General features: G+C 35.5%; 1 protein-coding gene across 12 annotated transcripts in view; it reads right to left on the bottom strand.

Moving 5' to 3' along the window:
• Window positions 1-3851: 3851 nt before the first annotated feature.
• The window catches only part of LOC127501164 (POU domain, class 2, transcription factor 2), a 52496-nt gene continuing 34311 nt past the window's right edge, over window positions 3852-22036 (bottom strand). For 2 of the 12 annotated variants that reach the window (XM_051872991.1, XM_051872996.1), the window contains exons 2-16: window positions 19653-19721; window positions 19031-19065; window positions 17860-17916; window positions 16526-16639; window positions 14550-14792; window positions 12768-12900; window positions 12493-12584; window positions 11050-11250; window positions 10801-10942; window positions 10566-10714; window positions 8649-8840; window positions 8351-8399; window positions 8115-8262; window positions 6408-6481; window positions 3852-4895 (exon numbers count right to left, since the gene is read on the bottom strand). In XM_051872991.1, the coding sequence (XP_051728951.1) occupies window positions 4588-4895; window positions 6408-6481; window positions 8115-8262; window positions 8351-8399; window positions 8649-8840; window positions 10566-10714; window positions 10801-10942; window positions 11050-11250; window positions 12493-12584; window positions 12768-12900; window positions 14550-14792; window positions 16526-16639; window positions 17860-17916; window positions 19031-19065; window positions 19653-19721 (2006 nt within the window). In that variant the 3' untranslated portion in view covers window positions 3852-4587. Of the gene's footprint in view, window positions 4896-6407; window positions 6482-8114; window positions 8263-8350; window positions 8400-8648; window positions 8841-10565; window positions 10715-10800; window positions 10943-11049; window positions 11251-12492; window positions 12585-12767; window positions 12901-14549; window positions 14793-16525; window positions 16640-17859; window positions 17917-19030; window positions 19066-19652; window positions 19722-21389; window positions 21714-22036 lie in introns of those variants that run through there. The other 10 variants (XM_051872992.1, XM_051872995.1, XM_051872997.1 and 7 more) reach the window with 9 other exon arrangements.

The following is a 22036-nucleotide window of genomic DNA, read 5'->3' as shown; positions in this document are numbered from 1 at the left end:
TGTGAGTAACATTAGTTTTGCTATGTTTCACAAAACCGAGATACACTGTTGTTGTAATGTTAGCTATAGTAACAGGACAGCTTCGAGTGTTATTGTTTGTCTGGAGCTGGTGTGCTGCTGGCAGCTAACAACACACTCTTGCTTCTTTTGTACTGTATGTTCATTTTATGTTCTTCCTTGTCTTTTGTTTGTCATCTTTGCTTTATTTTTCCCCAAACATTATTTTGCTAGATAAAGAGACATCCACGCTTGTATTGTGTGTTTGTGCATTTTGGGGGTGGAGCAATAAAGGGAGGGGTGTGTTTGTTTGGGTTGATTTCAAATATCAACAGTGTTTCTCAGAAAGGCAGGCATTGTTTACCTTATGATTGGTTGTCTGTTGGTAAACAACATTATGATTTTCTAGCAACATTGTTTGACACTGCATACCTTTGGCACTGCAAAAGAGCTTCATAACCCAGGGTGTGAAACATTACTTAACCTAAGGTTTGAAAATATTAACCTAGAGTTAAGGGTACACACACACAAGCTTTCTGAAAGATAAAGAACAGAACCAGACATGGACACATATTTGGTCTAAAGTTGCACTTTAATCCTAACACTTATTGGCTGTTTGGCCCCCTCCCGTCTTTGCCCACCCCGTTCCCGCCCCATACAACAGGCACACAGAGAGCGATGAGTAACAGACAGTTCAACAGTTCTGAACAAAATCCAGATTCAAATCCAGAGCAGATTACAAATTCCATGAAGAGCTTCTGAGGTAAGAGCGAGACACACCGACAGAGAGAAAAAAGGATCTTCGCAAAAACGCAGATACAGAGTCGAAAGTGACCATCGTCATGTAGTTAGCATCGTCATCATCAACATCAAATGTCAAAAAGAGAAGCGGGTATGTGTTCTGAGAACAAAAGGAAAAGCATTGGCATGTTTCCTGACAACATGTTACGGCAGAACTCTTTGGTTTCAACTCTTGAGGTTTTAGCATGAAAATCTTCCTTTGTTGACCTAATCAGTTACCTTTGGATTCAAGCTGTAGTAGTTGAAGGGAAAAAAAAAACAAAACAGGAAAATAATATGTTGCATTTGATATTCAATTAAACCCAGTAAACCGTCGAAATAACTGAACAAACTGTTCTAATTCGAATGTAGCTAAGAAAGAAAAATTCTGAGAACAATGCCGTTTAAATGTGAGATTTACCTCTATTTGGCAATGCAAAACAACAGAACATACTGCACAATGACAACGATGCAGTCGTGGACATTCCTGCTGTATATGGTTGAAGAACAGTTTTGCGTGTGCATGTCTACAAGAACGTCCATGCATTTGAGCGCGTCTAGTATGTGAGAGGCCCCGCGGTAGAGGTTTAACTTTGGTATCATTCAGGGCCCTCTACAGCAGAGCCGTCCACACACACCAACACACAGAGATATATACAAAAACCAATAATCACATGAGCAACGTACATAGAAAACCGATGTGAAAACAAAATCTGCCGTCAACTGTTCTTCAACACCGATCGTGGGCCGGATATTTGAACCGGACGTTGGATAGATAATCTGGGGAAGTCTGTGAACCTTTATACTCACGCGAAAAAGACGCTAAAAAGACCCTCTCCTGAGCAACATCTCCTCTGCTCCCCTTTGTCAAATTCTTAAAGCTTTTTTTCCATCTATTTGGCATTTCTAATCAAACATGAGGTATATGCAGAAGCGTATCTCTCTCACTCTTTTTCCCTCATCCAACGCATCTAAAAAACAGAGCAAAATCTAAAAAAAAAGAAAAAATTGGAACAAGAGTTATGCTTAAAATTAGCCCATAACTATATATTACATCAAGTTATAGAGACATAGTTTGGAAACTTTTCATCTCTCGAAAGCGGTGGACAGATTTTTTGAAAAGGTGCCCACAGAAACAACAGTCAGTTTTAGTTGCTAGTTTTGGTTTCAAAAACTTGACAAAAAATTGACACTTGGTTAATTTTCTGAAGCTACCCCATATTTCCCCAGTTTGGTTTTAAGAAGGTTAAAAAAAAGACCGAATTGATAAATTAAAATGCTATAAATACATAAATAAGCCAATAAATAAGATGAAGAGTTGGAAACATATAAATCATCGATACGCCCTCCCCTCACACAATAAATACAAATTTTTGAGGGAAAAAAAAAAAAAAAAAAAAAAAAATCAAAGAGAGACAGTTTAAAGCTTTTGGTCTAAAATCAAGTCATCATCATCATCAACATTTCATAAGGACTATTTTTATCACAGCCTTTTTTTTTTTTTTTTTTACATTAGCAATAGTAAGCAGTTGAACATAGATTTTTTTTTCCTACAAAATCTATCAAAGCACTAACAGGTACATTCCCTCTAGAAGAGCAACTGGATTCCCAGTTGCTTTTAAACCCCATCCCACCCCGTCCCCCACAACCTCTACATTTCTCGTTTGTCTGCGTTTTTGTATGCGTCTAAGATCACATAGTCAAAAACAGTTTGGCCGACACGCCGAGCGAAAGTTAAGTTGGCTTAACGGTCGTGTTTCGGTTTGGTTTCCATGCTGGAGATGAGCTTCCACGTTCACACACTCACACACACGTCTCTCTTTTTGCTCCCTATCTCTCCTCGAAGAGACCTAGCACCAATACGGTCTTTCTCCAAGCGTTGTGCATTGGTTAGGTTGCTATTTGGCGTCAAAAAAGAAAAAGTTTTCGCTTTTGGTATTTCTTCAGTTTTGGCTTTTCGTTTCACAACATTCGCAATCGAAGCAAAACTTGGAAGCTACATGTTCACAGTATTGTTTCAAACCGCCTGATGAGGGAAACCCCCCGGCACGATCAATTCAAAATGACGAAACACACGAAATATGAAAATAGGCAATACGTCACCCCATTATCCCAAAAATATAAAGCAATGAGACGAGTCATACAGCATAAACAGACAGACCAAGAGAAAAAAGCAATAAAACAAAATATATATGTATATATATATATTCTGAAGTTCAGTTCGATGAGGTTAATAAATATTCTCCCGTCCAGGAAGGAGAGTGAAAGCATCGACTTAACGGAAAGGAGGGAGGAGGTGAAGGAATGATCTTCTGGTCAAAGCCATGTTGAGTCTTTTCATGTCATCGAGTCTTGCTACTCTAAAACATCCTCCTTGTCCACCTCCTGTGGTCCACTCCTAGTATTTGGTTTCATTCCATTGAGTAAAGTTCAGTTTTAGTCCATTGGTTTTGGTTTGGTTTCATTTTTGGTTTAATCCGTGTGTTGGAAAAATAAAAAAGAGACAACGGCGACATCACATGTCTCCCCTCCTCATCTCGGTTGTTGGATTTCCCCCTGCACGTTTCCTCGGATCCTCTTCAGTCGCTGCTCCTCTTGCCTTTCGTTCCTTTTCTTCGTTTGGCCTTTTTCATCACACATTTTTTCCGAGGCACAGGAGAGGGGTCCGGAGAGGATGGAGGGCAGGGGTTTGGGGGCTCAAGGGGATTTTTTTTTTTAAAATTTGTCCTTGTGTATGTTGTTTTTTTTGACATGTTTGAGGTCTTGTCGTCTGAGCTCTTTTCAGCTGACGCAAAAGGCCAGACAAATGCTTTGGTATCCAAGAAAAGTGTGTCAAAGTTTGAGGCATGGATTCCAACGGATGATCACTGACGGATAGGGGAATCGGGATATGCGTCACAGTAAATTCAGTGTATGTGTGTGTGTTTGTGTGTAATACTGTTTAAAGTGGAGACAAAATCCCTCTAAATTCTTCTGTCGTTCTGTGTTTTCCATCTTAAGTTAGACAGGAAAAATTGCTGATGAAAATGTGACGGATCAAAAGTGAAAATGGAATGAAAAAGAATGAGTAAATCTAAACAGTTGATAGCAGAGGTAGATTGAGAAATACATTTACAAATAGTTTAAAAGAAAAAAATGAGTTTACATTATAAGGGGTGCATGGAAAACAATGAAAATTGAGCAAAAGGTTTTTGGTGTTTTGTAGAGTTAATCTGATCCTGGACAATTCAGGTTTCAAAGTCTTAGGTAAAGCTTTTCTCTCCGATTTTTTGGTTTTGGTTTTTGGTATTTTGGTTTTGGTATTTTTCGCCATTTTTTGTCTTTGTGAGTCTTTCCATTCATCTTCCATGTGTTTATTTTTTGGTTTCTCTTTCTACCATCCAGTGACACTTGTCAAATGTCCTTCCTTTGTTCCATTCGTTGCCACCCGTTTTCTTTTTTTGTTGTTGTTTCTTCGTAAAGTTTTTTGGCTCACGACCCTGCCCTCAAAAATCTGTTCATGTAGGTTTGTCTTTTTCCATTCAGAAAGGAATAAATGTACATTCTCAAAGTAGCTCAGTTGAAGCCACCTCTCCACGCTGAATAGATCAATTTTTTGGTTTAAACAGTCCCCCGTTCTGTTCTCTCCTTATCCCTGTTCTCTTCTGCTCATTTCTCTGTATTTTTGGCATTCAAAGACGTAATGAGAGAGAGAGCACAAGAGAGAAATGGAGGGATTGAGAGATGGCTTTGGTTGAAAAGGCGAGTCTTGTTTGTCTTCTTTCTTCTGTCCCTCTGACTCCCCTCAAGTGCAGCAGCTTGGTGTGGGCGTCACTCAGCCATAGCTCCGCCCAGAGGGGGTGGCGAGGCTTCGCCTAATGAGCAGAAGGAGGCGGGGCTTGAGCAGGGGGAGATGGAGCACGAGTCTGGGCTTGCGCCTCTGGCGCCAGGAGGCGGAGACGCCCTTGGGGTGCCGACCAGACCCATGCCTGCGCTCCTCGCCAAGGGCAGTAAAGTGGGGCGGTTTAGGAAGAGGGACTGGCGCAGACCAGCTCCTGGACCTCCAGCTCCACCCAGGAACATTTGACCGCTGCCCTCAAGAGCGGAAATGGGAATCTGGCCACCACTGGCAGCTAGGGCTGTAAAAAAATGAAAGAAGAGAGGGAAATAAAAATGAAGAGAGCAAATTAGGACATATATGCATGTATATACTCTTACAAAAATCGTACAATGGCTGTGCGATGCCCCTTTTCCACCAAAATGGTGCTGGTGCTTGCCGCCCACAAAGCAAGTCTTATTGACTACTAGTTTTTAAAATGTATTTTAATATTTAAAGTAATTAAATTCAGTGCCTTTGTTATTATATCAGCTTTCATGTAATTTTAATAATATACATACTACTTCTCAAGAGTTTGGGGTCGGTAAGATCTCTTATGCTCACCAAGACTTAATTTATTTGATCAATTTTCCCCGCCAGCATTTTTTTTTTAAAGTTGCTAGCCAGCGCCAGCATTTTTGATAATTTTTACAAAACTTTCTTGGCCCCAAGAATGTTTTGTTTTATGAATATCTGAACATGCAATATATCAAAAGAAAGAACAAAGTCCCTGCTTTAAAAATAATTAGCTTCATACATTCTTTTTTTTTTAAAATGTAAAATGTAAAAAAAGCAACATTTTGAACAAAAAAGCTGAGAAAATCGCGTTTTTGTCAAAGGCTACTTCCCAATGGGATTCAGAAAGACGATCAAAACATAGATAGAGTAGATTGAGTCCATCAAAGCTTCACAGTCCTATACCTCTTCCTGGGTCGAAATTTCATTCATATCCTTTTGATTCATATGCTGTTTAATGTTTGGTCGTGTTAGCTAACGTGTGTAAGCTATGCTTTTATCACTTGTTTATGCTTCTTCTTCGCCTGTGTTTTGATTTGGAGATTCTGTACTCTTTCAGAAGATCCGTAACAGCACCCCCCTACCGTATAACAGTGAAAATATGGGTTGCTGGAAAATTCCGTCAGTGACAGGGAAGCGTTCTGTCATAAATGATGGAAAATTCAGTCAATGGCGGGGAAAGAGTTAATATATTTTTAGAAATGTAATTTATTCCTGTGATTTATTCCATATATATCTATATATATATATATATATATATAACAGACAGGGAAAATAAACTGGTTGAAGTAGCTGTGCAACACAACAAAAATAGATACAGGGTGTTTGGTCAACTGTGAGGCAACACATTGGCCCAGAGTTGCCTTTGTAGCAGTTCTAGATTGTGCGTCGGCTCCAGTACTGTGTTGATGGAAAAGGTTTTTAAGAGATGAGGATGAAAATAAGCTCAAGAACAAATATAAGGGCATAGAAATGGCAGGTGCTTTTGAAAGAGACAGACAAGGTGCACAAACAGTTCTTCTCACACACACGCAGACAAACACATGTATGTAAGTAGTGAGGATGAAGATGTGATGAATATGTAGTGAGAGATTTTCACTGTTCTGGTCTTGTTCAAACACATCCCAGCAAAACTGAAAATAGTAGAAGGCTCTTTGATGGTGAATGATGGTAAGGATTCACGTTTTACATTGTATTTCTTTTAATCAATCTGCCTCTGTCTACTTTTGTATACTTTTTCTCGTCCTCTATGACAAACCTTGCATTGTGGCCAGAGGGTTGCTGCTGATGAGGGCCTGGTTCATTCCTGTGCTTACACCCATCATTGTGTTCCTGTAACGTGTGTGATGTGTCATTTACACGTGTCCACAAACATACGCCATTCATACATGCGGAGAGAAGCAAGCCTTTTTAGTGACATTTCAAGAACATCCATGTCCATCGTGGAGTTTGTGTTCATTTCACATGCAGGAAAGAATTATATTAAGACAGGCAAAGAAAGAAAACTGGAGAGCAAGAAATTACATTTACATTCAGATGGACAGGTTTGGAACACGACTGAGAATAGAGATTTCAATGTGAAAACAAGTATAAGACAAGTCTAGAGTAAAGCTGCAATTATTTCAGTTCAGAATTCTTAGTCATAATGAAAGCTACTGACAGAATGATGATCTGTTGTAATCACAATCTTCAGATTTATGATTGCAAAATTGAGGTAATATAGAACACTGGATGCTGGATTTATGCAAAAATCCATAAATATTAGAGGTATCATAATATTAAAATGAACATCCACAATATTTTATGATTCAATTATAGTTAATTTATTTAAACAACCTAAAAAAAATGATTTTCATGTTTAATAATAAAAAATTACTATACATATTTGTAATAATCTTGGTCTAAGATCATTTTGCAACATTGGATAGTGAATTTGTGCTAATTTGCAAATATTGTTCAAATGTGTAATAAATAAAAATAAATGAACATTCACAGTATTTTACCATTCAATATATTAGTTTTTAGTTAATTAAATCAACCTAATCAATAATTCATTAATAATAGCAATAATAATAATAATAATAATGATAATAATAATATAGTTGTCAGTTGATTAAATCAACCTAAACAAGTAATTGATTGGATTATTTCTAGTTAAATAATAATAATAGTAATCATAATAATAATAATAATAATAATAATAGTTGTTGTTTGTTGATTAAATCAACCTAAACAAATAATGATTGAAATAATAATAATCACCATCATCATCATCTTTAATAGTCCTGCTCTAGATCATTTACCTTATGTTTAACAATTTGCAAGCATTGTTTAAAATGTATAAAAAAGTATAATAAATAAGAAAAAATGATCGTTTACAATATTTTACCACTCAATATATTACTTGTTAGTTGATTAAATCAACCTAAACAAATAATTGATTATTATTATTAATAATAACAACAACAACAACAACAATAATAGTTGCTAGTTGATTAAATCAACCAAATAAATAATTGATTGGGTTAATTTCTTGTCAAATATTATTATTTATATAATTTTTAACAGTCCTGCTGTAAGACCATTTATCTTATGTACAACATTGGACATTTGTGTAAATTTGTGCAAATTTGCAAGTATTGTTTAAAATGTCTAATATTGAAAAGTATAATAAACAAGAATAATAAACATTCATAATATTTTGACTCAATATATTACTTTCTTAGTAAATAAACCTAAAAAGGTTTATTATTTTATTATTAAATAAAAATAATGATAATAATAATAATTATTATTTATTTAGAATAACATATTATATTAATTATATATTATAATAATTTATAATAATGTAATATGCATTATTAATAATTGTTATCAATTCTCATAATTAGTATTATCCTTATTTCAAATTCAAACAGTGTCAAAAGAGCATCTTTTGCCCTAAACACATTAAATATCTTCTTACCCTGTGTTCAGGCCAGGGCTGCCGAGACTCGGCGGAGTGGGGCTGACTGTGCTGAGAGGAGGCGGAGTCACTGAAGAAGGGGCGGAGCTCATTGCTGCATGTCCACTGGGGTTGAGGGGGCAGGCCACAGAAGGTGTGGGACTGACGGCTACGTAAGGAGAGAGATTCAGCATCTGTCCTTGTAACCACAAATGTGGTTGTACAACACTATTATTCATTCTAACTGCTCTTCTCACCTGTTGTGCTGAGACTGGTAGCGACCTGAGCCAGTCCCTGACTGGACATCTATAGACAAAAGGAAAGAGACTCTAATTAACAAACATACATTACATTCTTTAATATTTTCCTTTACTTTCAAAGGTCCAATTTTTATTTTATAGTGGAACATTATTCAAACACATGACCAGACATGTCTCCTTTATTCCACATTTGCACCCATTCTCACCATGCACCATCCAAACAACATTTCAACACCAGTTGTCAGTTGAAATGGCTTTGGGCTAGATCAATCGCTAAAGCCATGAGTGGGTGTACCATGTGCGGGCTGTAGCAGGGGGGTTTGTGCGTCGGTGCTGGGGGCTGAGTGGGCAGCGGAGGGGTGGCGCTGGAGGGGTTGATGCGCTTCTCTTTCTGCCGTCGGTTGCAGAACCAGACGCGGATGACCTCTTTCTCCATGTTGAGCTGCTCGGCCATCAGCAGGATTTCCTCCGAGGTAGGCTTCTGGTTCTGAAAGGGGTGAGATGAGATGAGTACATGAGACATGCCAGACACCTGCATTCAGGCCAAGACCAAGTTTCAGCCAAAAACTATTTCATGTTGATGCACAACATATTTGAGTAAATGCATGCAGTAAATCAACAACGCAGTTAGGCAACTGGAACTCAAAGATGCCTGTAAACACTGATTTACTGAAATCATTAGAGTGAGAATTTACTTTTAGGAATTGTTTTTTTCCAAAACTAGGACACAGAGAGGACACAGGACCTATAATTGTTGTATAATTGCTGTATTATTTGATAATGAAAATGTTTTGGTTACATGCTTTGTTGTTAAAGTTTCTGTCAGCGTGGTATCAACCGGCAAAATGAGTTACTCAGAAATGGAAAGCAGCAGCACGAGTCGCCTCAAGTGTATTGGCTGTTTGCCTAGACTTGATCTTAGACAGTTTTCCTTGGAAAAATGCATCAGTCTTACAAACACAGGTGTGGTGCTTACCAGAGAAAAAGTGCGACTGTAGTGGTTTTGTGACTCATGTGCAGCCAACTGTCTGTAATAAATCTGTGTTGTTTAGTTCAAAACATTGAAAAGATCTAGAAATGTCTGAAGTTAGGCCTTGTCTCCCTTTTGGTTTTTAGATTCACCTACTATTATTGCTACTTAGTGTTCCACTTACCATGTAAACCAATAAACATTTTATTTTATTTTATTTTATTTTATTTATTTATTTATTTTTTATTTTATTTTGTTTTGTCCAAAGCAACTTACAAATGAACATTGCAAGCAAATTATCATAAGACAATATACAACTTATTATTATTATTAATATAAAATACATTATTATTATTATTATTATATGATATATTATTATATTAATTTAATTTAATTTTTATTTTATTATTTTATTTCATTTTGTCCAAGGCAACTTACAAATGAACATTGCAAGCAAATTATCATAAGACAATATACAACCTATTATTATTATTATTTATATAAAATACATTATTATTATTATTATATGATATATTATTATATTTTAATTTAATTTAATTTTTATTTTATTATTTTATTTCATTTTGTCCAAGGCAACTTACAAATGAACATTGCAAGCAAATTATCATAAGATAACATAAAACTTAATAATAATAATAATAATAATAATATTATTAATAATTAATAATAATAATAATAATAATAATCGACTTACAAATTAACAACATTGCAAGAAATTCAACATAAGATATCATAAAATGTATAACTATTATACATTTATGCATTATTATATTATATTTTTTATTTTATTTATATATTTTTTATATTTATATTTATATATTTTATTAAATATCATGTTATTTTATTATTTCTTATTTTAGCCTATATTATATATCATATGTTTAATAATACATAAAAATATGCTCAAGCAATACTTCTACAATCATACCAGAAGTATACAGGGTTTAATGTGGTGACATAATTCTAATACTGTATATTGCAATAAATTAGTTTGCTGGTAGACTTCCGTTTCTCCAGAGGGGAAAAAAAATGGATTCAGCATTTTCAAAAAGAGAACCAATATATTTTTTTTATCATGAGACAGCAAAAAGGAGGTCATGAAGCTGAGGTGTGCCATGCGGAATGATCCAAGTCAAATGAACGAGTCATTTGAAGAAAATATGATTTCTGTATCTTGCAACATTTGGTTGTACGGCTTGTGTGTTCATGTGTGCGGCTAACCGAGATGAAGTTGCGCTCCAGGGCAATGCGGACGTTGGTCTCGATGCTGGTGCGTTTCTTTCGGCGGCGTCCAGGCAACCCTTCGAAGCCCAGCAGAGGTGAGGACAGTGAACTGGGGCTCGGCAGCATGTTGTCTATCGCCATTGTTTCTGTAACGAAAACACATACACAACACATGAATCGTAAAGAATGCCAACATGAAACATCAATAAGAAAACTGACAAAAACCACACACCTGCATCGCTCAGCCATTTCTCCAGCAAGGGTTTGAGCTTGCACATGTTCTTGAAGCTGAGGTTGAGAGCCTCGAAACGTGAAATGGTGGTCTGACTGAAGTCATTGCCGTACAGTTTACCCATGGCCATACCAACGTCCCCCTGCATGAAGACACAGAGCAGAGTTGCCATTCGCTTGTAATTAAATTACAGTAATTAATTACTTAGTAATTAGTTACACGCAAAAGATCTTTCAAACAGTTTCACACCTGTGTGAATCCCAGTTTAATTCGCCTCTGTTTGAAGGTTCTGGCAAACTGTTCGAGCTCCTCCAGATCGCTGGGCTCCTCAGGATGTGGCGTCACCGTGGGAACGGAGCTCATGGGTGGGGCTGAGGAGGGGGCGGAACTTACAATGCTCTCCACACTCTTCTCCCTCTGCAATGACCACAGCCTGTCGTCAAGATGATGCTACAGCACAGATTGGGAAAACACACTACTTTCTCAAACACGTATCTAATGTGAGACAGAGCCTTCCATTTTAAACCTATTCCAAAAGATTGCCTTAATTTTTGCATAAAATTGACTTCTACCCCTATGTTTTTTAAAGCTGCAAGGAAACAAATTTAGACTCTGATTATACAGCACACTACTATTCAACTCGTATTATTTTACAAGTATGTGATAACATTCAAAAGTACGTTTTTTTATTAAATGAAATTAATACTTTTATTCAGAAAGGATACATTAAATTGGTCAAAAAAGACATTACATTTACAAAAATATATATTAGGGCTGTCAAATCAATCGCATCTAACATAAAAATCTGTGTTTACATAATATATGTGTGTGTATATATATATATATATATATACATATATACACACACACACACACATATATTATGTAAACACAAACTTTTATGTTAGATGTGAATAATTGCGATTAATCGATTTGACAGCAAATCTTTTCAACCTTCTATTCATCAAAGAATCCAGAAAAAAATGTCTCACATTTTTCACAAAAATATTAAGCAGCACAACCATTTTTAACACTGATAATAATAAGAAATGTTACTTGAGCACCAAATCAGCATATTAAAATGATTTCTGAAGGATCATGTGACACTGAAGACTGGAGTAATGATGCTGAAAATTCAGCTTTAATCACAGGAATAAATTACATCTTCAAATATATTAAAATAAAAAAACAGTTATTTTAAATTGTAATAATATATCACAATATTATTGTTTTTAGTGTATTTTTGATAACAAAAAATAAATAAATAAAAATAAAGCAATCTTGCTGAGTATAAGATACTTATTTCAAAAACATTAAAAAATTTTACCGACCCCAAATTTTGGAATGGTAGTGTATAGATACTATGCACAATATGCAACAATTTCTCAAAAGGATACTGATTTGACTTATTAAATTTGCCAAACTGTACAGTGTACAGTGGAACACACTGCATCAATACTCTATCCCACAATGCAGTGTGCTCAACCTTCCATTTCTTATGTCTCAAGTAAAATGCCTTCGTTGACTCATTATTTGACTGGACTGTGAAAAATTGCCATTAACTCAAGATCTGACTAAAAGCAAAAAAATTAAACATTTATTCCTGAGATGATAACTGAACACCATTTGCTAACTGAATAAGCAACATGAGGTGGACGACAATGTAGTTTGAAACCTTTTTTTGTTGCATACCTGTGCTTGAAGCCCCAGTCTAGGTGGGGTGGTCAGGAGACTCCCTGGGCTTTGCTGAGGTAGTGGAATCAAATTTGATGTTGAAAGCAAACCTGAGAGAGCATGAATGGCAATTACTTATTAAAGACATCACTGCATGCAAATGTTATGGTGTCACAGAGTCAACTATTATGTGAAATAGTGGTAGTGCATACACAGGGTAACATGGTGCAGTTTCAGTGTTTCCACTGACCCCATAGTCATGATAAAATAATGTGTGAATATGCGTGTTTTACCTTGCTGACCCTGCTGAGCCTGGGCTTGAGGCAGCAGGAACTGAGCAGGGGACTGTAGAGGATGACCTGGCATCAATACCAACTGCTGTAACTGCAACAACTGCTGAATGTCCTTCAGAGAGAGACAGAAAGCCTTATGAGGATGAAAAAAGACAAGTGAGCAAGTCAAAACAAGTGGGAATAGGAAAAAAGGTCCAGTTATGATACAAAGTCAAGATTCAGAAACCATTTTTTGGAGAAAAATCGCAATTTGCATTGTACTGTAGATCCCTTTACTAAATATTTGAACTCTAATCTCATTTTACAATCAGTAAAAGACAAAATGTTTTCTTACAAATCACCAGATGTCTCAGGAACAAAAGATGCATATTTCACACATTCATTAAAAACTTAAATGCATTCAAATTGTACTAATTAAGATTTATTCAAAATTATATTAAAATGGTATTAAATACATTTGAATAATAAAATGAAATAATTCATAATTTCTTTTTTTTTAATTATTTATTTATTTATTTTATATTATTATTTATTTATTATTTATAATTAATTATTTTATAATTTAAATACCTTTATTTATTTATTTAAAGGTACAATATGTAATTTTTTGCCGCTAGATGTCGCCAAATCAAAACAAAGGCGTAGCTTGATGATTGAGCGCAGAATCATGGGAGATGTCATCTTCACCTCACAGCCGGTGGAAAAGAATCGGGATGGGACTCGGCAGAAGTCATGTTCATGGATGAGATTATTAACGTTACTGTAGTATGAAGCAGTACAGAACCGAGTGATGTTGGAGCGGAACGAGGCCGCTGGAGCGATTGCTAATGAGAGACGAGCGCGACACACGTATCGAAAGCAGCGGAACAATTATTATGCCAAAGTTGCCGTGTCCACTTTTTCAGATCAAGCGTATGTGGGCTAACGCAGAGCTGTTTATCATATTACATAGATTTGTTGAAATTGATGTTATAACGTTACTCTGAGCGTTCGCTCGGCTGCTGAATTATTAGAATATTAGAATATCATATTAATAAATGCTAAATGGCTTGTGTTGCTAAATGGCACACAATAAATTTTAAAACATATGACGGAGAAAATGCTTCATTACTGTTACTAAAAATAAATCTGCATCTGATTATGCTATGTTAGCCACTTGACCGAATAGTGTTGTCTCTGAGACATGGTAAAAACATGGTACTCGTGGAAAATCAAGAAAATGAGATTCAAACAATAAGACTAAACGTGTTGAGCTATATAACAATGATTAGTTTTCTGTCTATAAAGGTATCCTAACAGTTGTTCTCTTGTATAATAAAACAAATAATGTATTAAAACATCTTTGGTGTTTCCATGGTTCCTACAAAATAAAACCGGAAATCACGGACATGGTCTGTGTCCTGGTTAAAATTATTTCTCTGGATTTAAACATTCTTGGAAACATCTGGGATAATGTAAGTACACAAGTCAACAAAATATACTGTTCTAGTGGTTTTTGGATATTTTAATCCAAAAATCTTACATATTGTGCCCTTAAATGTGGTATTGCAAGATCGTCTACATTGTAAGAGTACTGAAATCATGTTTTTATACTATTTATTTACAAACTAATCAACAAACTGCAATAATTTTCTGTTCATAACTGACCGCATGCCACAGATGCTGTTTATAGAGTATATTTGACCAGGAATGTTCCTTGAATTGAAATACAGGAAAATGCAAATCCAGCCTCTGATCAACAATGCACTTTCCTAAAACGTACAACCGCAGCACAGAAGGTACCTGGGCAGTGAGCTGGATAGGCTGAGAAAGAAGTGGAGGCGGAGCTTGCTCAGGTTTGGCTTGAGACTGGGCTTGTGCTGCTGCCTGATTGGCTTGCTGCTGTTGCGTCTGCTGTTGCTGATTGGCTGCGGCAGCTGCGTGGGCGGCATGCGCAGCGTTTGACTGCTGCACGGCTGCGGCTAACAGCTGCGCTTGAGCCTGCTGCAACAACAGCTGCTGCTGTGCAGGGAGGAGAGCGGCCAGCTAAAGAGAAGAAGAGGAAGAAGAGAACCAAGGGATAGAAAGAAAAGATGGAGAAAAGAACAGCGTCACCAAGCAGCACAGGAAGCGTCTGTAGCACCTTCTCTTAAGCAAGCAGACCCTGAGATGGCATCCACAGCATGGTTAAGTTATGAAGGTTATCAACCAAAAGCATGTAGTTGCATTTAGTTAATAGAAGCATAGAGGAAAAGAGGAAGAGAGCAATGCATATAATATTTGTATTTGTTGTCTTTCAGATGAATTATTATATAATATAAGTTCACTTCTAGAGCAGGATTTCTAAACTGATCTCCAAACTAGTCATTTTGCCTCAAACTCACGCTACGGACCCTTTTCACATTTCCAGAGCTCTCAGATACGGAAGTTGCCATAGTTGGATAAACGTCTATAGTGGTAAATGGGAGACGATAGCAAATATATTTTTTGTATTCCCTATTGCTTCAAAAGCAAAAGACAAAATCCATGACAGCATTTCCACAACTTTCCGAAAGAGAGAAAAAAATGGAGAGACTGATTACACAAGTCAGAACTAGAATGGAATAGAAAGTTTGCCATCACTCTTTCAGCCGTTGTATTAGAAACACACTCGGAATTCTAGCTTTTTTCTTTTTTTTTTTTGTAATTTACTGCCAAGGTAATATAACAAAATATAGTGTTGTAAATGTATATAAAAAAATTTTTAAATGAAAATGTGAAAAACTAGATTTGCGATGTCATCACTGCCTGTGAAAAGGGTCCATTGGTTGAAGTAAAAGTGCCACAAAGCCAGTGTTTAGTTTATGTGGGAACAAATGACTTAACAATATATTTCAATCAAACAAGTATTTCAATCAAAAAAATTACACTTTACCTTTATATAAAAAATGTCATATGAAACCAATCAAGAACATATTAATTAGATCATATATATATTTTTAAATGATTCATTAGATGTATTATTAATAATATTTATTTTAAAAAGTATTTAAAAATTCAGGGGTGCTTAATTATTGAAGAAGTAAATAATTTAAAGGGATAGTTCACCCAAAAATCACCTAATTTACTACCATAGTAGGAAAAACAAATACTATGGGGGGTGAGATCTGTTTGGTTACTGATATTCTTCCAAATATCTTCCTTTGTGTTCAGCAGAACAAAGAAATTCACACAGGTTTGGAACATCGTGAGGGTGAGTAAATGATGACAGAATTTTCATTTTTGGGTGAACTATCCCTTTAAGTCACATGTTTGAAAATAAGACATTTCAGCTTTAACTAAATAAAATAATAAAATTAAGTTGCAAACAATCTAATGTTATTTTAAATTGCTTATTGCTGTTTTGTTTCCCCTCAAAGATTTTTCATTCACTTCACTTGTGTACCTGTTTGACTCATGTGAGTGTGTGTGCTTGTTTTCATGATTTATGAGGACACAAATTTGTATAATGACATGGGTATTACACTGGTATTACGACATAAACATGTTTTATGAGGACATTTCATGAGTCCTCATATTTAAAATAGCTTTAAAAACATACTAAATATTTTATTAAAAATGTAAAAATGCAGAATGTTTTCTGTGATGGGTAGGTTTAGGGGTAGGGGTAGTGTAGGGGGAGAGAATGTACAGTTTGTACAGTATAAAAACCATTACGCCTATGGAAAGGCAAAACAAACCTGTGTGTGTGTGTGTGTGTGTGTGTGTGTGTGTGTGTGTGAGAGTGTATAAGCACATACCCCTGCGAGCTGACTGCCTGCCAGCATGAGTTGTGTGTGTGGTAGAGCAGGCTGAACTGGAGGAGGAGGAGGAGCGTGAACACTGGTCATCTCAGCGGCCTCCTCAGCTTTAACCTATAAAACACATTCATATATATCATTAATAATATATGGATTATAGTATTATTATTATAATATAGTAGTCAGCATTTGAAGTGGATCAAAAAAGTTCATCAAAGTTGTCCTAAGAACTTAGTTGTCCTAAGAAGAAGGTTTTAGGACAACTTTGATGAAAGGTTTTGATCCACTTCAAATGTTGACTACTGTATAATATTATATATATATATATATATATATATATATATATTATATATATATAGTCAAACCAAAAATTATTCAGATGTTTTTGATATTTTTTTATATATTTTTACTAGTGGGTGCAGGACACTATAGTTCATTTATGTAAGTGAGGATAGCAAAATAAAGTAAACTGTGACATATTATACCCAAATATTCTTCATACAGTGGACTACCAGTAAAATTGATACAAATTTGGAACCAAAAATTATTCAGACACTTTGACCTGACCATGTTTTGCTTAAGTGTTATCTGACATAATTAAGATGAGTTTTTTCTGACACAGTTTAACTCTGAGATATTGTCATATTTTATTACCATTTTTTTAAACTATAGTGAATAAACTGTATTAATGAATGAAATGTTCAAGGTCTGAATAAATTGGAAGTGGAAGTGCTTTAATTTAATTAAATCAATTAAAAAAAATCTTTTAATACTACAAAATGCTAAAATAGCATTTATTATTATTATTTATCTGTATTAAATTAACACTGTCATTTGTTACTGGCACAGTTTGCTACTAATATGCAAATACACAATGCCATTACTGAATATCAACGACCGATTATACCAACTACCACTTCATGTCTTTTTTGGCAAAGACAAAAACCACACAAGTCCATTTCCATAAACACACACACACACACTTTCAGTTATTCATTTGACTACTCACAAATTCAAAAGAAGAGGTTTGCTCTGTAAATATCCATCCAGCGTCTCTCTAACTCTGCATCTGCACTATCAGTTGATCCTTCTCTTTTTACCTCACTTCTGATTGATCCATCTCCTTATATAAGTTTCATGCTCACGCTCACTCTCTCTCTCTCTCTCTCTCACTCTCCTGTAACTTGTCTGACATCTTGTTAGGAATGCGGCTCAAACAGACCAAAGAATTCTCATTTGCATATTACAATGTTAACGTTAATTACCTGAGGCCATCCATGTTACCAAATGCAGATCAAAGAAAAAGAATTAGGCATCAACACACAAACACACACCTTTGTGTTGCTGGGTGCAGGAGACAGGCAGAAAGGACTTGTTTTCATTGGCTGGATCTGAATGAGATGGAGAAAAAATAATTATGGACAAAAACTGACTGCCCTCAACTGGATAGCTTTAGCTTTAATGTTTTAAAACAGAACATATTTAAAGGATTATAAAGTAACTGCAGAAATTGCTAGTAAATTTCAGAAATTGCTAGTAAATTTCACAATTAATTTCTAAGAAACAGCAAGTAACATTGAAATTTTGAAGTAGAAAAACTGAAATAGTATTTTGGTAACACTTTACAACAAGGTTTCATTAGTTAACATGAACTAACAATGAACAAATCATTTGTTACAGTATTTGTTAATCTTTATTAATGGCAGTTAATAAAAATCCATGTTTGTTCATGTTAGTTCACAGTGCATTAACTAATGTTTAGAAACACAACTTTTGATTTTAATAATGCATTAGTAAATGTTGAAATTAACATTAATTTAGATTAATAAATGCTGTAGAAGTCCTTCTTAATTCATGTTTACTAAAGTACCTGAAACTGAACCTTACTGTAAAGTGTTAGGAGTATTTTCTTGTAAAACATACTCCAATAATATGTTTCATTTACAACTTCAAAAAATCTTTTTTTAACGGTGCATTCGTTGAATTGCAGTCCTGCTTCTTAATCAAATATCAGTATTAATGCACCATGTTTAATATTCATTCAGTGGAGACTTGGAAACATTGTAAAGTTCACTTTTTACCCATCATATTTTTCATTGCATTTATCCATATTGTTATTGCAGTAAGCGACAAACTTCAAAGTGGGAAAATGAACATGTTAGCCACGGGACTGTCCCTGCATACACCTGGGACGGCATTTGCAAATGACGAATGCTACGCGTAATTAAAAAAAAAAAAAAACGTTCTCACATTATAAGATGCATTGTATAACATACATGTTACATAAATAAAATCTATTAGCTTTCTTATTAGCTACAGTATGACAGTTGATCTGTTAATGATTCTGATTTCATATTTGCATTTTGTTTTTCCTCAAAATCAAATCTTTGACACTCCTGATCTAGATGGTCAAGTTTTTTGGAGAACATCCTTCTTTTTGGATTTCACACACTCATTGAAGTTGAACAACTAAGATCAAATTTGCACTGAAAGATGTTCACTCACCTGATCGCTGGCCTCTGGACTGTTCCTCTCAGAGTCTGTAAAAACACACACACACACACACACACACACACACACGCGCGCAAGGACACATCAGGTCAGAATAGTGCCTCAGGCTCCAGCCCTCACATCAACAAAAGCGTGGTCTGGTTAGCCAGAGGCATTGCATTATTGGAATACCATGGAGCGTTTAACCTGGGTTACTGTATGCTGCTGCGTGTGTGTGTGTGTGTGTGTGTGTGTGTGTGTGTGTATCAGATTGAGGCCACGGCTGACTAAAGTGTTCTGTGTGTGGTTCAGACCAAGTGGAAAATGTGAGAATTATGACAAAACAAAATCTCATCACACTTACACACTTACACACACACACACACACACACACACACACACACACACACACACACACACTAACACATCTAGGAATAGTCATGAATCATAGTAGTGTACATGATAAAACATGCTTATACATGCGATGCTTTTCTTCCACAACATCGTCACACAAACTTCTAAATCTCCATGATGACTTCACATGCCAGTAACAATAGATATATTGATTCTATAGATAATACATATAATAATTTAACACCTACAACATCTTAAAAGAGTTGTAGTAATCAGTTTTTACCTGTACTATCGACTGGAAACTCGGTCCCCGTCTTATCATCATCGACAGCTTTAGACATCCTGATATCTACTGAAACAGAGAGAGGAACTGACTGAAAACACTTCTTGTATCAGCTTTTTTTGTCAGTCATCCTTATATCATCAACCACATAAAGGTTAGTTGACAAATAACCTGTTTTCATCAAAGATTCAAGGTTTAAAACATTTAAATGTATATTGTAGGTGTTGAAACGGATCACCTTTTCTTTTCATCCCGCTACTGTCATTTTCTTAACCGTTTTCAGCAAAAGAGTGCACTATAAATACAACACTGTTTTTGGTATTGGAATTAGGCTTTTGGACGTTGTAAAAAATACCTAAAAAAATATATATAAAATCAATTTTTTTGTTTACACACACACACACACATACATACATACATATATATATATATATACACACACACACACACACACACACGTATACATGTAAATAATTCTTAAATATATACATTTATGTGTGTATTTATATACACATAATAAATATACACAGCACACACACATATATTGTGTGAACATATGCTTTTATTTTTGATGCGATTAATTGCGATTAATCGTTTGACGGCACTTTGAAATCCCAAATATTCTCATTTTAATTTTCAATTTATGAGATAAAAACTACATCTATAGAATAATTAAAAAAATAAATTTTTAAACTGACCTCATAACATAACATAATCCAAACCAAAACCTCTAATTAGCAAAACCAACACCTTAGCGTCACAAGTCAATTTCCATCAGCAAAACTATTCAGCGTGCAGCTCAACGGCTCTATCTGTCTTTCCTTTGTCCTTTCCTTTTTCTCTTTCATTCTGTTTTGGTCCTGTTTGACACTCTCTTCATCCTAATACAGCACCTGCGCCTCCCAGAGCGCAGCAGGGATGGAGGGGCATGTCCCATCCTGCACGGCATCATTCATATAGACACACACTCACGTACACACACAAGCAAACACAAACACACCCGCAATAGCTGTTAATGCGGGCAGGAGAAGATTTCATCCCGCGAGAGCACGTGTTGCACTTCGCAGGAGGATAACAGCTTTTCTCTTTCTTACTCGTGCTGAAATTGATGGCCACATCAGACCATCTACACAGCCATTTCGAAGAGCAAATTGATTTCCCTGTCCAGTTCACTTATTGTTAAATTAGTTCATATTACACAGCTAGAACGTGCATGCTGAACATAAAAACTATTATAAAGACTCTTTTTATGGAAGCAATCATGTCAATCAGTAAAAAGCTAAATGAAAATAACACCGTAAACAACATTTTAGCCATTTTAGAAAACGTCCCACAGCATCAAGATGTAAACATACAGTTTGAAAAAGTAATAGGCATTCATGTAATTCATGTTAATCAATGATTAATAGTTATACAAACATTAATAAATGTACATTTATACGGTTTTACTATATGCTAAATTTAAATGAATTTTATCCAAATAAATTTCAGCAACTAATATTTTTAACATCATACAATTAGATGTTAGTATGTTAGTAAATCTCATCACTAAAATATTTCATTAAAAATGATCAGAACTTATAAACGTAAATGATGGCACAGTCTCAACTAAATTGACACTACAAATAACCACACGCAGAAAGCAAATTATAAACCTGATATTACAGTAATATTCAAATAAGGTGCCTTTTAGTAGCGTGTGATATGTTTCTGCAGGTCGGTGTGTTTCTGACTCACCGTAATGTTTTTTGCTCAACTCTGCTTGTCCTCTGATCACTCGGTGAGAACAGCTCCTTCACTCTATATGCCACTATGACGACCGTGGGCGCTTTTTTTGGTGTTTCACAAATTTCACTTGCTTTAGTCATAGAAGGCAAAGTCAAATTAAAGCCACTTTCCAACCGAGGCAAACGAAACCTCCATCCTCCGCCACCCACCGCATTCGAGTGAGTTACTAAATTAGGATGAATTACTCACTGATATTGATAGTCAAATGAGTGGAAATGAAAGAAAAAAGATTGGTCACCTGCTTCCAGACAGTCACACTGGTGAGGTGAACTAGAGATCGTAAGCACAGTGCAAATCACAGTCAACGTGCCACCGAGTTGTTTTTTCATGATGCAAAGCCACGAAAGGCCTAGAGGGGAGAATATGACGTGCTGGTTGCATAAAACTGTCTCGCACTTCCTTCATCTGTGTGTTCGACTCGAGACCCTTCACTTTTAAAAATAACGGTCCAGGAAGCTTTTTAAGATCCAATAAGAACTTCTTATTCTTAGTTTCTTTAGAAAACCATCAATGTTCTGGTGCTTTTTAAAAAACTAAGAAAGCTGAATCTGATATGAAGAACCTATAATATAATATAGAGAACTTTTATGATCTAC

The sequence above is a fragment of the Ctenopharyngodon idella genome, chromosome 19 (assembly GCF_019924925.1).
Source record: "Ctenopharyngodon idella isolate HZGC_01 chromosome 19, HZGC01, whole genome shotgun sequence".
NCBI classification, from domain to species: Eukaryota; Metazoa; Chordata; class Actinopteri; order Cypriniformes; family Xenocyprididae; genus Ctenopharyngodon; species Ctenopharyngodon idella.
The sequence above is the reverse complement of the archived record's forward strand: the minus strand, read 5'-3'. Positions and strand labels throughout refer to the sequence as shown.